The sequence below is a fragment of the Vitis riparia genome, chromosome 8, assembly GCF_004353265.1.
Source record: "Vitis riparia cultivar Riparia Gloire de Montpellier isolate 1030 chromosome 8, EGFV_Vit.rip_1.0, whole genome shotgun sequence".
Lineage (NCBI taxonomy): Eukaryota > Viridiplantae > Streptophyta > Magnoliopsida > Vitales > Vitaceae > Vitis > Vitis riparia.
This window is the reverse complement of record NC_048438.1, coordinates 21,188,689-21,205,074: the sequence shown is the minus strand read 5'-3', so window position 1 is coordinate 21,205,074 and position 16,386 is coordinate 21,188,689. Positions and strand designations below refer to the sequence as shown.

The window sequence follows — 16,386 nt, the reverse complement described above, 5'->3', positions numbered from 1 at the left end:
GTAAGTTTGGGGTCTATTTAGTAATTATTTTCAAAAATAATTCTGAAAAATAGTTTTTCAAAACAGTTTTTAGAACTAATATGTTTTTAATATTTTAAAATATATTTTTAAAATAAAATTTATGTATAGTGTTTTATTTTTAATCATTCTAAGTATTTGTATAATTATTTTTCAAAATAATCTTACGAGTGAAAACAATAGAAAACAATTAAAAAATATTTTTTGAAAATACTCTATTTTTTGTTATTAAAAAGTGAAAATAGAAAACAATTTTTAGTTGTCAAAAAGTTTTTCAATTTTTTATTGAGAAGAAATAGAATCTTGTTTTAAAAAATAGTTACCAAACAAGTCTTAAAAACTTTCTTAAAGATAATTTTTTGTTTTTTAGAACGGAAAATAATTTTCAAACATATAAAACACATTTGAAATTTTTTTTAGGAAAATCAATTTTTTAAAAGAATGTTTTGGCTATTTTGAGAAATAATTGAAAATATAAGAATATTCTAAAAATTCTTATAGTATATAAAGTTTCTAGCACCCTTGAAAAGAATAAACCAAATAAACTGTTTTTCATGTTTCAAATTTGAAACAAAACTTTATTTCTAAAAACAACCAAAAACGATGTTTCAAAGAACTATTTTAGAAAACTTTACAGAAAAGTCTAGAGAGTGGTGGGTGGATGATACCAAGAAGGAAATTAGATTTGAAAGGGATAGCGGGGGAATTTCAGAAAAAGATTCGAATTGTCCGAGTCCAAAAACAAAAGCTCATTCTCATCCGACACAGCGAAAACCACGGCACCAATCAAACGCAAACAATCCCCAACCCAATTCCTACACCCTAAACCTTCCATCCTTGAAACGCTGTCTTCGATTTCAAGATGATTCATTTAACGAGAGGCAGAACGTTTCTCTTTCTCTGAGAAGCAGAACATTCATAACACTGCATTTAAAATCTCTCTTCTGTGTACAGGTATTTCTTTCTCTTTCTCTGAGTTCCCCTTAATTCTCTTATTCTGCATCAAAACCACCCACCCACCCCCCACCCCCTCTTTTTTTAAAAAAAAAAAAAACTTTAATCTCCATGTTATTTGATTGATTTTGAAAAGTTTTCACCTGGGTATCTCAAATATGGGCACAGAATTCATTGATCAATTAATGAATTGCACAGATCTTTTTGAGGTAAAGAAATGGGTAGGAATCTGAGTCCCATCGTGCGGCGAGAGTTGGCAAATCTTGACAAAGATGCTGATAGTCGTAAATCAGCAATGAAAGCTCTCAAATCCTATGTTAAAGATTTGGATTCCACTGCTATTCCCCTCTTTCTTGCCCAGGTTTCTGAGACCAAAGAACCCGGTTCTTCCTATGGGGAATACACCATTTCACTCTATGAGCTTCTTGCTCGTGTCCATGGCCCCAACATCATTCCTCAGATTGATAACATCATGACCACCATTATCAAGACCTTGAGTTTGAGAGCTGCCTCTTTTGCCCTTCATCAGGCCTGCTCCAAGGTCCTCCCGGCCATTGCCAGATATGGGATTGACCCAACTACTCCCGAGGACAAGAAGCGGCATATAATCCACTCTCTTTGTAAGCCCCTTTCAGATTGCCTGTTGGGTTCCCATGAGAGCTTGTCTTCTGGGGCTGCTCTTTGCTTGAAGGCCCTTGTTGACTCTGATAACTGGCGGTTTGCCTCTGATGACATGGTAAATGAGGTTTGTCAGAATGTTGCTGGGGCTTTGGAGGACAGTCCCACACAGACTAATACACACATGAGCTTGGTTATGGCTTTGGCCAAGCACAATAGTCTCATTGTTGAAGCCTATGCAAGGTTGTTAATACAATCTGGATTGCGCATCTTGAATGCTGGCATCGATGAGGCGAATTCTCAGAAACGGTTGTCAGCTATTCAAATGGTGAATTTCTTGATGAAGTGTCTGGATCCCAGGAGCATATTCTCGGAGCTTGGACTTATAATTAAGGAGATGGAAAATTGTCAATCTGATCAGATGGCATATGTGAGGGGGGCTGCATATGAAGCTTTGCAAACTGCAAGAAGGGTAGTTTCGGAGAAAGGGTCTAAATTTGACAAGGATATGGGCTTGTTCGCTGGGTCAAATGTTGTTAGGGGAGATCATATTCAGAGGAAAAACTTATTGAGTAATGGAGATCAATCTCCTTTTTCTGGGTCACCTGAATCACAGACCCTTGACTCCTTTGTTGAATATGAATCTTTGATTGAATCCCCAATTTCAACAAGGCAGGTTTCTCGTAACTTGGATTATGATCGTGGTAGCGCGAACCGGAAGCTCTGGAGGTATGGCAATGGTGGGGTAGATGTATCACTAAAGGATGGTTTGTTCTCAGAATTGAGTAAGGGAAATGGTGTATCTGCTGCATTTTCTGAGCACTCCAGGCATGAAGATCTAACCAATAAAAGAGGAGATTACACAGATGAATTTGCTGGGTTTGTGCAAAGAACTCCTAGAAATAGAGTTCTAAGAAGCACTACTCCCAGTCCTCAGGTAAACTGAAACTTAAAGTTTATTAAATCAGCGACTCTTCTAAGTTCTACCATTTGTTCAACTATTTCTATTTGATCACATTTGTTCCTTTATTTGCGATAATGAATTGGAAGTGATATTTTCCTCTCTTTTGTTCATTAGAGGCTGCGCTCGCAGATTAATGTTGACAATGTTAATATCTACACTACTCCACGGAAGCTTGTTCACTCTCTTCAGGACTCAAACTTCTCAGAGAAACAAAATAGAAGGCTCAGAAGTCCATCCCAAGCAAGTATGAGTGGAGCCCAAGTGTCAATTATGGCCAAAGCGGTTTCTCCCATGATATGAACTATGAGGTTGGAAAGAATGGAAACTTATCTAGTGGTGGTGGTGGTGACCAGTCCCAAGGGGACTCTGAATCAGTGTCATCAACAGAAGATGTTCCTACTGAAGCCAATGTGCAAGTGTCACATGAGGTGATTCCTGGAGATACAATCGATACTCAAGAGGTTGGCATGGTTGGCATGAAGAAGGCTGGAGAAAAGATTTCATTCAAATTGGTTTATGGTCTCATCTTTTTGCTATTTGCAACTTTGGTTTCTCTTCTGTGGGTTGATACTCAGGATGGAGGCTACAATCTAGTTCCAACTTAGTTTACCTATTCTGATGTATCAAAATCTTTTGATCATAGAAAATCAGGATCGTGGTTAGCTGTAGCAATCTTTGTCAGAATTTGAGTTTGTCAGTGTATGAGTCCTTTGTGTTTTCTGTAGACATGTATTGCATCCAAGGGGTGTTTTTGTTTTAATGTGCTTAGAAAAAGGAGCGGAATTTGTACTTCTGAGAAACTCCCCTTATCAATGGAAATATCACTTCTTCTTATGACAATGGAAAAACATGGGTTCCTTTGAATCCCAAACCCTGAAGATTGCCTTTGCAACATATGCTTATCTGCAATTTATTTGTTTTCTCCTTCAGCAAATATAACATTCAGGGTAACTATGCTGTAAATGCATTGAAACACTGCATGTATTAATACTCAAGAAGATCATCTGATATCTGCATATAAAGAAGATAAAAGCCAAGCTTGCCTCAGGCTCACATTGATTTAGAGATTTGGGTTGTGTAAATGTTGCCCACCTCTCCATACATCTTCAGGACCTAGGATTATTGGTTTAAGAACAGCTGACTGGCCTACACATATGTAAGTGTACTTGCTGTAGCATTCATGGGTGGAGCCAGGACTGAACATGTACAGTTCCTTGAACCCATCTCTTCCTACTACAACAGAATTTCTTCTGCCCTGTTTCATAGCAAGGAAAGAAAGAAAAAGAAACTCATCAATGTACTCAAGATTGGTAGGTAGAAACCAGAGAAAAAAAAAAAGAAAAATGAAAAAAAGAAGGCATAGCAATGACAAAGCCTAATTGAACCCAAAAGGTAATTTTAGTAGTCTGTCTTCTCAATTGGATTAGTTTGCTTGGTCTTCCAAGCACCACATGCCTTATTTTTTTCTCTGGTAATCGAAGATGAAAACAAGCTTGTAAAATGCATCCTTACAGAAATGACCCATCAAAAGAAATGAGTTACAGAACAGGGGAAAGAAGGCCAATAAGAAGTCTCAATGAATGCAACCAAAATCTCCATTGTGGTTACCATGGGAGTGATTTTTTGAATTTTGTTTCAATGCAAGAACAGATATAGTTGTTCAGCAAAATGAATTTACGCTAGTATTCATAAAAGAATTACCCTGTCAATGACGGTGAAGTTCCGTGGTGCACTGGTGTAAATCCTGCTCATTTCACTACTCAACTGCTTGTAGTTGTCTTCCTCTTCACCTTCCATTTCTTCCTTTTTTATTCTTTCTACTTGGTCTGCATTGTTCTGGTTTTTTGCATTCGAGCCAGATAAAAATCTCCTGATCCCAGGTTGTCCCCATAATTGGCTAGAACCCACTTCATTTTTCTGGCCAAAGTCTGGGGGAATTAAACCAAAGTTCGACAAAAATGGTGTCCTGCTGAAGAAATTTGATCCTTCTAATCCAATGGCATAAGTTGCATCCAGGTTACTGACTGTCAGATGACTGATGACAGAGCCAGTCAGTTGGAGGGGCAAAGATTTTAAGTTTGATATTACAATCTCCGAGCTTATTATATCTTGTTGGAGAGTCACAATGTATTTAGCTTCAGCCATATTCTCTGAGTCGCTGCTAACCATTTCTACCTGCACTTGTTGAATTCATATAAGAATTTGTTCATAGACCCAAGCACCAATAGTAAAGCAAAAATGGCAAAATTACAAGAAGGCAGGGTGAGGAGAAGCCATATTTAACATTCCATGCTATGTTTGGACACTTATGTTTAAAATTTGATGCTGTTAGAAAATACTAGTTTGGAGAAAGTAACAGTTCTCCAGAGTTTATAGGCTTCCCTTATCAAAAAGCTTTTTCCCATCCTTCAAATTTGTAATTATGCCCTCACAGAATAGGGAACTAACCTGAATTAGCTCTTCAGCATTTCCTCTAACATCTTGAAGAATCCAAGAACTTGGAGACCATGAATTCCCACCATCACTTTCACATTCCAAGGCTAAAGATACCCCTCCTTGAATAACAGCGCCACTATCCTCCTCTGTAACTGTTGTGTGCAGCACCTCTAGCGTCCCCCCATGCCACATGGGAGCCTTGTATGATGTGATCAAGCCGCTTGGCAGCATCAAGCTGGCCAAGCTTCCATTTTCCAAGCCCATCTTGACAACATAGCTGTCACCTATACCCTCAAAGGTGACTCCATGGCCACTGAACTGTGTCTCCAAATAGTCTACATTAGCAGGTATGTATGGGACTGAAGCTACTGCAGCCAATGGGAACTCTCTCTTGTTGCTATATTGGAAAGGAGTAGAGAAATGACAAGGGAGATGTTTAGTGGGTTTTGTGGACCAAAGAGAACCGAGGCAGGGTGAGAAGAAAGGACTGCAAGCCATGGTCATGCTTCTTCAGAAATGCAGAATCATTTTTAGGTTGATAGACAATTTATATTTTCCTTTTACATGGGGGAGAGAGAGAGAGAGAGAGAGAGAGAGAGAGAGAGAGAGAGAGAGAGAGAGAGGGAGGGGGAGGGGGAGGGAGGGAGGGAGGGTCTCTTTATCCTTTTTGGCTTTATTCTAAACTCTGCAGCCTACATTTGGATAATACGTTTGGATAATTGCCCTTGTGCTTTGGTTGGTTGTAGTTGAAGACTCCATAGATATTTTGATATTTGTCTTCCCATGATTCATTTTGACTAGTTCCCATTCTCTCTTTACTGTTGGTCATATATAGAGTGTTCTGCCAAAGCATATAACCTTATCTTACAAATATTGCGAGTACGCATGAATCCTGAATTTCATCCATTGGAAATTCAAATATGACCGTAGACAATATAACTATATTATTACAACTTTGATTTTAAAAAAGAAAAACGGATCCAGGTTCAAGAAAAAAATTGAAAAGAAAATAAAATGGAATTTTGATTCTATCTTTAAAAAATGTAATTACAAATTGTCATGCTCAATAACTTGTGCTGCTCTCCACCCTTCACCAGGGTTCACAACCACAGGCACCAGAATTGACGCAGGGCCAGTGCAGATAAAATAGTCCTTCCCATACTTCTCTGAGAGGGAACCAGGGCTGGACAAGTAGATGTCTTCATAACCAATGCGTATTACCCTGAAGAAAAGCTCACGGCCCTGTAAAGAAGAACCAGACAGAAAGAATCAAGAAAATATAAATATACCAGGGATCAGCTAATTCCATAATGAGAAGTACTAAAAGAACTCACACATGGGATTTCATTTTGCGTATCTACTACTAAAGATCGATCTCAAAAGTATACTTGGATCATCTTTCTTTCTAATTTCATGCATGTCAAACAACACAATGCAGTGTCCATGAATGGTAATCAATAAAAATTGCCCTCTTTAGTGCTTCCAATTTTTCATCTCTCCATTCCTCAGTGGCATTATTGTGGGTGGTTGAACAGATATTCATCATCCCCAACACAATCTTAACAATTATTTCCTGATGTTTGGATTACTCACTGCATAGGAAAGATCCTGAATTGTATTTGTGATAGAAAATTATAGAAGCTAAAAGTTCTCCATATATGTTCTATTTGTTGTAGCCTATGTCAAGCTTGGCTTGTAAGTAGGAATGCCTAGGTTACCTGATCAATGGTCTCATATTTTGAAGGTGGGGTGTCGTAGAACTCCTTCAATCTTTCTGTTGGTGGGGTTGTGTATACTCTACTCAGTTTATTCTTCAAAATGATGTATGGATCATCTTGTACGGTCCAGGAGCCCCGTTTTTTTTCAGACTCAGAATCAAAAGAGAACCAGCCAGGAGACTCAGTTTTCATTGCTTCAGCAGGAGATAAAATCTCAAAGGGTGAAGATAAAGGAGGGTGTGAGCAGTAAGAGCAGCCCTTGAGCCCTTGGATCGCTGCTCCACCTCGTCTCTTAAATTTGAAATGGCTAAGCATTGCACTGGTAAGAGACACAGGCTTGCGGCCATTGTTATTAACAAGAACTGCTGTTGCCATGCTTTCTGGATAGAGTGAGACAACATAGGTTATATCAAGAGTTCCACTGGTGCAGCTCAATTCAACCTGCAACATTGCATTGAAAAATCAAACAATTTTTTTGCTCAAATTATTTTGGGAGTAATAAGCTTAGCAGTTCATACTATTTTCATGCTTCACTCTTTTTGGAGCATTCTAACAGGGCTCTCCAAATTTAGGTTCATTTTGTACTTTGTAGCAATAGGAAGCATTTCCTAGAAAAGGGGAAAAATACATTCTGGCACAGTAGCGTTAAACCTAAAGTGATAAATTGCTTTTACCAAGGATGAGTATATCACTCCACCCAAATTTCCTTGCGAAGGAGAATTTCAATGAATCAATGCCTCTGGTAGAAAAATAAGATTTACAATTCAGCATGACACAAACTCAAACATCAAAATTATTGGGGAAAAGGGCATCTATATGAAGATGAAGGATATTTTACACACTAGTTATAAGTCTGGTATGCCCTGAAATGTACCAAAAACCTCTTCACTAGACTAGTGCCATACTTTGAAAAGGATATCTATTAATTCTTGATTATGTTCCACGGAGCCTTATCCTGAACTTGCAGTTGTTTTTTGCAGAATCCAGAATGAATCTACCATATAGAAACTAATAACCGACTAGTTTAGAGAAAGAGTGGGGCATAAATATATAGAGAAAAGGATGAAGTACCTGGAGAGCATCAATGGCATCAGAATCAACATCCTTCACAGCCCATTCAGTGGAGAGGGGAGAGAGTTTGGAAGCAGGGTCGGATACATCATTGATGACCAAACCAATCCCACCTTTGGGCTTGGTAGAATCTGAGGCAGCTGCAGGGAGAGTGTAAAGAACCTCCTCAAACCCATCATCCTTCCAGTTGACTTTGGGCTTGTAAGAGGTGACAAGGCCATCTGGTATTCGAAGCCGGAGAGAACTGCCATTTCTAACAGTCAGCTCAACCAGTGGAACATTGCCAGATTCCAAGAATTTAATGCCTTTGCGACCAAATTTTTGGTCAAGAGTGTCCGGGATGGAGAGGGTGGAGGTTGCAGTAGGAGGGGAAGAGCAGGCCTTGATCAAGTTTGATTTGGGGAGAGAGAATGAAAGAAGAGAAGAGGCCATGAGTGATGAGAGTAACAAGGCTTTACACCTTACACAATCCACACACACCAGTGACCAGTGGCCACTCTGCTAGCCTCATCCTTTACTCACAACTGTATCGCTTGATGTCCTCCACTTTTTTCTCCTTTCCTCTCACTACGAATCAAATTTACCTGCCTCATCCTGTCAAGTTTCTACCGGGCTTTACTTTACAGCTTCCTTCCTCTATTCCAGCAAGCTTGTGCCTGAGGCCACTGGCCACTCCGATTTTTCTTTACCCGCTAGATTGTACCTCAGACAATCCCCATAATTTTGAATCTATTTAATAATGATTTAGGAAATAATTTTAAACTTTCTAACACCTAAAAATTTTTATCACAAAAATTATTTTTAAGTGCTAAAAAACCTAGAAGCACTTTAAATCATTTTCAAACAAGCTTTTCATCTTGCTTTTGTTGTCACTAGTCACTTGCCAATTAATGATTTGTTTAGAGTTAGGTCCCATAAATGAGACACATCTTAAAATGGGCGATCTTTTTTTAAAGTTGGAATTTTGTAATTGAGAACCTTCCAAACAGAACTTTAAGAAGGGGAGTAGGCATCAAGAAGCCGGACCAGAGTCACACCTGGCCCCGAGATTTACTCCTGGAGCTGTTAGACTCAGCTCTGTACCAGGCCCACCCATCATATAGAAAGCTGATAGTAAACATACCAAGCCAGACGTCTAATTAATGCAGAGACTTGCTTACTTCCCAATAAAATGGTTCAGCCCAGTGTATGAAGGCATGCAAAAGTATGCTACTCAGCCTGCTCAACTTATAGACCCGAGAAGATAAGTGTGATGGTATACGGCGACCAAAACTAAGTTACACTTCGACTTGGAAAGAAAATCTTAATAAGTTAAAAACCAAAAAATCAACAATAGTTTCCGAGGAAAAAGTCGAGAAATAAATTCATTGAAACTTAAATCAACATGCAGCACCCAAAGATTTTACGTTTACGTTAAGTTGAAACCTATAGCCATCATACAAGGAATGATATCACCACCAAACTCCACTCCACGTCGAACACGAGGCACATACATGCATGTACTCCTCAGGGTAATCAAAATTTTCTTTGGCCAAGTCATTTGGCATTTGAAAAAAAAACACAGAGAAACCTCCTTCCCAAACAGATGCAAAGCAAGAATACATAGTCGATTGCCATACACAAAACTAGTCCTCATCCATCCCAGCAGCTGGATCTCTTTTTGGGCCGCCCGCTGGTTTTGCCATTATAATCTGCAACATAGAAAGGCCAGGCAGGGTCAGCAAAATTATTGAAAAGGAAAAGTAGGATAGAAGGAAGTTCATGATGAAAGCTCCATATATGCTTGAAGTTTTCATGTGTTTTTTTAATGATTCCCAATGCAGTGCCAAATAGCGCTTACAGTTTAATCTCCCTTCTCAAATAAATAACTCCAACTGTTTTCAATTTCTGTTGTTGCAACTGTAAGTTATTTCCTAACATATTAATTCAGTTCCCAGCATCTCACTGCAATTTACACTAAAACTCATTGATACGTTTGAGACTTAGGGACTCAGATGACAGCAAGCAAGTGGTTTTGCAAAATGACCTCATCAGCAAAAAAAAAAAAAAAATTGAGGAGAAAAGGGTTCCTGCATAGGATATGAAGTGATGAGTGAGGTAAACAGGAGCAATCATGTAACCATGTGCAAGCTCTAGTTGATTACCTGGTCCACTCGTAGTACAGTACAGGCAGCATCTGCAGCATATTTAAGAGCAAAATACCTGTACAAAACCCAAGAAACTTTGAATCCAGTATAATGTGCCTCAAATTATTACAAGCTCCAGAAAACCTACTGATCCATATAATAGATCCTAGGGAATCAACACTCAGCTAATGACGACATTACGATTAGTATCAAAATTTAAAAATACAGAAGGCAGCATCATTTCACTATAGGAAATTCACACCCTTTACCAATTACAATAAATATTTGAGATGAAGAAACTTGGAAGTCATGCCAGACACAGGTACAGGCCAACAGGACAGATGAAGATATGAACTAACCCGCATTGTAACCTAAGACTTTGCTGAGTTCAGCTTGCTTTTGTATCCCAATGATTACTAAAACTCAAAAAAAACAGAGAAAACAACTTTTAAGCAATTTAGATTTCCTTGCCCTTTAGGCACTCCAGTTGCAAGTCACTACAAGGTGCTGGTTTTCTATTGACAACTGGTGGATGACTTATGATATGGTTCATTCAGTGCAAACTAAAACTAGTACCATAAGTGAGCCCCAATAGTCAATTGCAAAATCCAATCTAAAGCAGGATCAAAACAAGTTTTTCAGTGTGCATTCACATGCATAATAACGTATCAAGTTCACAAAAAGAACTGCCTAAAAGTTACATTGAGAGAAGAACAAAGCAACTATGAGAAACAACCAACATTGGAATACTTAGACAAAAGGACTGAATGATTATAAGGCATATCAAAGAAGCTTACTTAGTGATGTAGAGGTCCCAAACATTCATTGTTGAAACATCCTTACAGACAACACCTTGATCCAAGTCAATGCCCACTTTGGTGTTTCCAGTTGAATGCTCAGCATATAGAGAAGATATTATCTCCATGGCGTTAAGCCCAGCATTCTCAGCTAGGGTTTTAGGAACCATCTCAAAACTTTCAGCAAACTTTGCAATGGCATACTGATCCAATCTGCAAAACCATTCCTCCATCTTAATAGGATGTGGCAGTCATGAGTTACCATAGCAGCAGAAATCAATCAACAAAGTTAAATTTTGACTAGTCGGCACAGGCTGCCACATTGAATTCTGATGCCAGGGGATAAAATTAATGGGAAAAAAAAAAATTGCAATATTCAACCACACCTTCCAACCATTCACCAATTTCAGTTGAACCAGAAAACACTAGCATACTACTATCCAAAAACTAATCAGGTAGGGAACACCTACGCGAATGGGACATGACCTAATAGGTGTGTAAAGGAAGAGAGAAACACATTGCTAGTTTTTACAAGTTTCCTAGAATACTACTTCAATCTTTGAGAATATTTCAGAATGAGAAAACTGTTCACATTGGACATGATATTGAAGAAGACACTTCACTTCACCCAATGACACGCGAATGAAAGTTACTCTTAGACAGTCCACCAAATGCACCTGTGCAAAACTTTGAATCTAATACCTAAACCTGCACTTGGTATGAGTATCCACATCCATGTGACACGAGATAACATGCATAATATGAAGAAGACTAACCACAAGGAAAATCTAAAAACACATAAGATATCAATGTCAGGGCCGACACAGATAGATAACTTTTCTTTTCCAACTTATTTTCTAAGCTGGCAACAGATCTTTGTGGAGGAGAAATCGAAAATTTCCTAGACTGATAGAGATAAAGCCACAGAACTGCAAATAGATCACAGCAGGAAGAAGAAACAAAGAAATACCCTGTCTCTTTAAAAGAGAATTCCTTCAATTTTCTAGCAAGCTCAATTTCTGTAGCTGCAGCTCCAGGCACAATCCGGCTGTCCCTGCACATTGCCTGGCATCGAAATGTAAAGCACCAAATATTAACGTCATAAATTTCCAACAAAAAAGTAAGAGATGATGCAACCACCACTCCATAGTGCTCAAAAACCTATATTTACAAGACCAGCCCATCCAATATAAGAATTACCTTGTATGTATTTACACCGTCATCAACTGCTCTTTCAAGGTCATCTAATATACTATCAGTACTTCCTCGTAAAACCACAGTGCATACAGAGTTTCCACCTTCTTCATTTTTCACAATGGTGACCTAATAGATATTATTTGAAGAGGAAAACACATGCATCATGGTAATGAAAGGGAAGAAAAATATGAACCAAAATGCTAAATCCAGGAAGATAGGGGTGGACGTTTGGAAGTACCCTAACACCGCCAATTTCCTCAACCGAAACAGAATCTACATATCCTAGATCATCTGGGTTTGGCTGGCTAAGCTTCAGCTGTTGTCACATTAAATAAGCATGTTATGAAACCATTAAAGAATTTTTCAAACAACACCAAGTGCTAATATGCTTACAACAGCAACAGCTCCAGTTGTACGGCAAAATCGCCGCAGTTCAAACTTTGAGCTGATTTTCAAAACCATAAGTCTGCAAGCAAGAAACAAACTGGTTCAGTTCATACATCGCCATACCACATGCATAGATTGTTCTTTTTGGATATGCATCCCTTGATGAAGAAAAGATGCAAAATATGGTGAATGTAGATTTATCTATGCATATATGTATACCAAGACACATGCAAAGAAATGTATGTGTGGATGCGAATGTGATGTGTTTGTGTCATTTATCCGGTAGAGTTGAATCATCATAATAACCAGCAAGTTAGAGAAGATGAGAAAAGGTTGAGATTACACTAGCACATATTCCAACATGATCTCAGCAGTGGCAGTATCAGAGTGAAACATGTATGTTTACCCGATAAAGATGATACTAACATGTGCAACCTACATGGGGAAAATATTTTTCTTGAGTTTGGAGCACATCTTCTAGTTAGACTGAATTAGTGCAACACACAGCATTTCAACAAAATTGTTATCTCCAACAGAACTCTAGACCACTTCATATGGGTTTTAATGAAGGCCTCCTTTAGATGTTGATCAGGAACCTCATTAAAAACACAGCTCTGTCGCTTCAGATTGCAAGAGTGGTCTAGAGTTCCGTCAGAGATATTGTCTTGTTCTTTATCGTAATTGATTGATTGTTTAAACTGGGGATGCAGCCTTTTCTACACTTCCTGTTTACATAAGGTGCACCCCTCTTTTTTGTTGGGTGTTTTTCTATACAGATCTATTTGCCTCTCCAAAAATAAACAAACTTAACATTTAAAACATTTTGGACATAGGTCTAATCCCTATTACAACATCAAAAAGCATATCGAAGAATCATAATTAAAAATTGAGGCCAATGAAAAATAATGTACTTGTATCGCTCACAGAAATGCAATGCCATCTCTCCAACTGCCCCTCCACTAACAATTACTTTGGCACCTGAATCTGCAACAGCTTTGATGAGCTCTTCAATTTTGGCTTCTTCAGTTTTTGCGTAATTCTCAAGCTGCAATGCAACAACAAAAATAAGGGTTCAGTGAAATATAGCATCAAATAAGCAAAGGAATTCACAAATTGTTTCCAAATTCATGTATATGTAACAATATAAACCCATGTGAGGCAACAAAGAATTTCATGCAATAATTATAGCATCAGACAACATACCACAGAAAGAGTCACCATTTCAAACAGAAAAGAATGAAAAACAATAAGGTAGTATTTTTAATCAACCATCTTGAGAAACCTTGAAACCTTGAAACTAAAGGCCAACAAACAATCACCAGAAACCACCCTGATTAGTGCTCTATCTACAGCATGGACACAGGAAGTAAAAGAGAACAGAAAGACATGATGAACTTAGGTGAAATATAGATACAATAGTAATTCCATGGAGAACTTCCTCCAAATATACCTGCTCAGCACTATGAATTAGGACAGTTCCTTTTGTTTCTGTTGCAGAGGTATCAACACCACTGGCAAACACCGCAACCTACAAAAGGGTGAATAAATGATTAAAGTGGTCAACAAGAACTCCCACTAAATGGTTAGCCATATGAAAATAACCAAGAAAATTAATACTGAATGTGAAAAAAAAAAATAATACAATTTGAATAGAAGAGAATTTCAGTTCCTACACCATACAAAAACTGTCTGAAAACCATAATAAGTTAAATATGGAAATACTCACACACCCCAACAGGAAACAATGATAATGTGGATTTTTAACAGATGCCCCTGATCACAAACAGAGTTAAAAGCCTGTCTAAATAAGTAAGAAGGTCTCTTAAACACAACGAATTTCAACTAATCAGGCATACAAATAAACTGCTCCTCGACAGACCAAGAAAACTTATTCAATGTTTGATTAGAAGAAGTAAAAGTACGAAGTAAGAATACACAAGAAGCAGATGTGAAACTCTTTAATATTTCCCCAAAAACATGGTGAACCTTGTGTACTACCATGCTCCCCAAAAACTCTTTAATGTTTCTGCCTCATAAAACAACATATCTGTGAAAACCGTACAAATTAAGAACACACAAGAAGCAGATATGAAACTCTTTAATATTTCCCCACAAACATAGTGAACCTTGTGTACTACCATGCTCCCCAAAAAATCTTTAATATTTCCAGCTCATAAAACAACATATCTGTGAAAATCCCCCTGATTATTACTTAAACCAGTCTAGCATGGAATTACCATTCTAAGAATTAAAACGAAGGTATTGACAAATGTTGCTGAAAGAATCAAAAGACCAATCCCAAAATTACTTTTGCTACAAGGATTTGATTTCCAATTCAAACACCCCAGGATCTAAAGTTTAGCTTATGTATAGAACCTAGGAAATCAACCAGCCCACTGTAATTCATCTCATTGAATTGATGAGACATTACAAAAACACATACAAATTATTCACCCTACTCCAGTTCATGTTAAAAAATTTCCAACTTATTTTCAATAACCACATTTGCATTATTTCATGCCTCTAGGTTATGGTTTGATTTTCAACAGCTAAGACATTTAATTGCTTTTTTTGTTTCAAACATAAAATTATTCCATTCCTGAATTAAGCAGGGGCCAACCAATGGTTAAATTCTACATGGGCAAGCCAGCAACAACAACTATAAGTAATTTGAGTCCAATATAGAAATAATTATTCATTAAAAAATCCTAATTCATAAACGTCTAAAAAGATGGACCTTGGAATCAGTGGACAATAAATATTAGTACCATTAGAAATTCCAATTAAGCAGTACTTTAAATGGAAGGGTAACATTTACCACAAGAAAGAGAAATAAAATAAGAGGCAATTCAAGACAAAATCAATCTGCAAAAGAGAGAGTGTGTGTGAGAGAGATGTTCTTACTTTTGCCTTTTCCACTCTCTTTATACTCCCAACAGCATCAGTTTTCAAAGCCATACCTCGAACTACTGTGCAATTATGAAGACCTCCTCCCAGAAGCTTAGCAACTCGGACATTATCAACATTGAAGTTAACTGGGTTCTTTGGGCACACTTGAATGCATGCCTAAAATACAAAAGCAGTCCATGGAATCAGAATATTAAGACAAATAGTTTGTAAAAGACCAACAGACAAGAAAAGATAAGCAGGTTAATTACATCTGCAATGAGAGGACATAAAATGTCTTCTTGTCCAAATTGCTTGCTGGCGACAGCAGCTTTCATTCGGGAAATAACTTGCTCCTTGTTTCGCACATCCATTTTTTCAGAACCTTTTTCAACCAATTCTTCCAAAATTTCAACAGTCTGAAGACACAGAGAGAGAGAGAATCAGAATAGCATGTCTAGAAATTCATCCAGGGGAGAAGACTAGTTGTTAAAACAAAGCATTAGCAAGCATGGAGAAACCTTATTAATGGCTTTTGAGTATCCACTGATGATCTCACTCGGGTGCAGCCCCATCCTGATAAGCTCCTCAGCATTTTGGAGGAGCTCTCCAGCAAAAGAAATTGTCAAATTAGCCCCATCACCGATTTCCTCCTGTTGAGCCTTGCTAGCCAAAACCAAAATCTTGGCGGCAGGATGCTGAACCTCAAGCTCATTTACAATAGTTGCAGCATCATTCGTCACAAAGATCTTGTCTAAATGATTGATGACCATCTTATTCATTCCTGAATCACATAAAAAAATAATAATAATAAAATTAAAAAAACACCCAATTCTTACAAACATAACCCGATCAAATCTAGCGCGATTTAAAAATCAATTATTTTCCCAACTCAACAAGAAGATAGAGTGCACAGCGAACTGATCGAAAGTCTCCAAAAAGGTCCCGGTTAGAACAACATATGAGAAATGAAAAGGATTACCATTGGGACCGAGAGACGTGCGAGTGATAACGGAGAGTTGCTTGCAGGCGTCAATGTTCTTGAGAACTGCTTCCTCAAGGCCAGAGAGATGCTTGTGACCTTCTTTGAGCATCGATTGTACACCATATGGCTGCATTTGGAACCCCATTTCTTCTTCCTCCTGCTCGGTGTTCAACCAGAGAGTCCCTGAGAAACCAAAACCCTAACCCTACTTCAACCGAGTAAGCTCTAG

The 16,386-nt window shown here is 38.0% G+C and overlaps 3 protein-coding genes and 1 pseudogene across 3 annotated transcripts; 1 reads left to right on the top strand and 3 right to left on the bottom strand.

The window, feature by feature from the left end:
* Positions 1 to 674: 674 nt before the first annotated feature.
* Positions 675 to 3,394, top strand: LOC117920996 (annotated as a pseudogene).
* A 123-nt stretch (positions 3,395 to 3,517) lies between these two features.
* On the bottom strand, positions 3,518 to 5,578 carry LOC117920995 (protein NDH-DEPENDENT CYCLIC ELECTRON FLOW 5). Its single transcript, XM_034838731.1, has 3 exons — positions 5,003 to 5,578; positions 4,256 to 4,729; positions 3,518 to 3,809 (listed from the first exon to the last, which is right to left on the bottom strand). The coding sequence occupies exons 1-3, from the start codon at positions 5,492 to 5,494 to the stop codon at positions 3,615 to 3,617; spliced, it is 1,161 nt and encodes a 386-aa protein (XP_034694622.1). The 5' UTR covers positions 5,495 to 5,578; the 3' UTR covers positions 3,518 to 3,614.
* Positions 5,579 to 5,870: 292 nt separating this feature from the next.
* Positions 5,871 to 8,495, bottom strand: LOC117919801 (photosynthetic NDH subunit of subcomplex B 2, chloroplastic). Its single transcript, XM_034837059.1, has 3 exons — positions 7,780 to 8,495; positions 6,709 to 7,149; positions 5,871 to 6,232 (listed from the first exon to the last, which is right to left on the bottom strand). Exons 1-3 carry the CDS (start codon positions 8,209 to 8,211, stop codon positions 6,038 to 6,040), a joined length of 1,068 nt encoding a protein of 355 aa, XP_034692950.1. The 5' UTR covers positions 8,212 to 8,495; the 3' UTR covers positions 5,871 to 6,037.
* A 620-nt stretch (positions 8,496 to 9,115) lies between these two features.
* LOC117920715 (T-complex protein 1 subunit theta) lies at positions 9,116 to 16,386 on the bottom strand. The gene is made up of 13 exons (XM_034838306.1): positions 16,155 to 16,386; positions 15,694 to 15,956; positions 15,445 to 15,591; positions 15,191 to 15,352; positions 13,737 to 13,814; positions 13,198 to 13,331; positions 12,293 to 12,365; positions 12,138 to 12,215; positions 11,903 to 12,025; positions 11,673 to 11,767; positions 10,703 to 10,915; positions 9,924 to 9,981; positions 9,116 to 9,470 (listed from the first exon to the last, which is right to left on the bottom strand). The coding sequence occupies exons 1-13, from the start codon at positions 16,300 to 16,302 to the stop codon at positions 9,405 to 9,407; spliced, it is 1,638 nt and encodes a 545-aa protein (XP_034694197.1). The 5' UTR covers positions 16,303 to 16,386; the 3' UTR covers positions 9,116 to 9,404.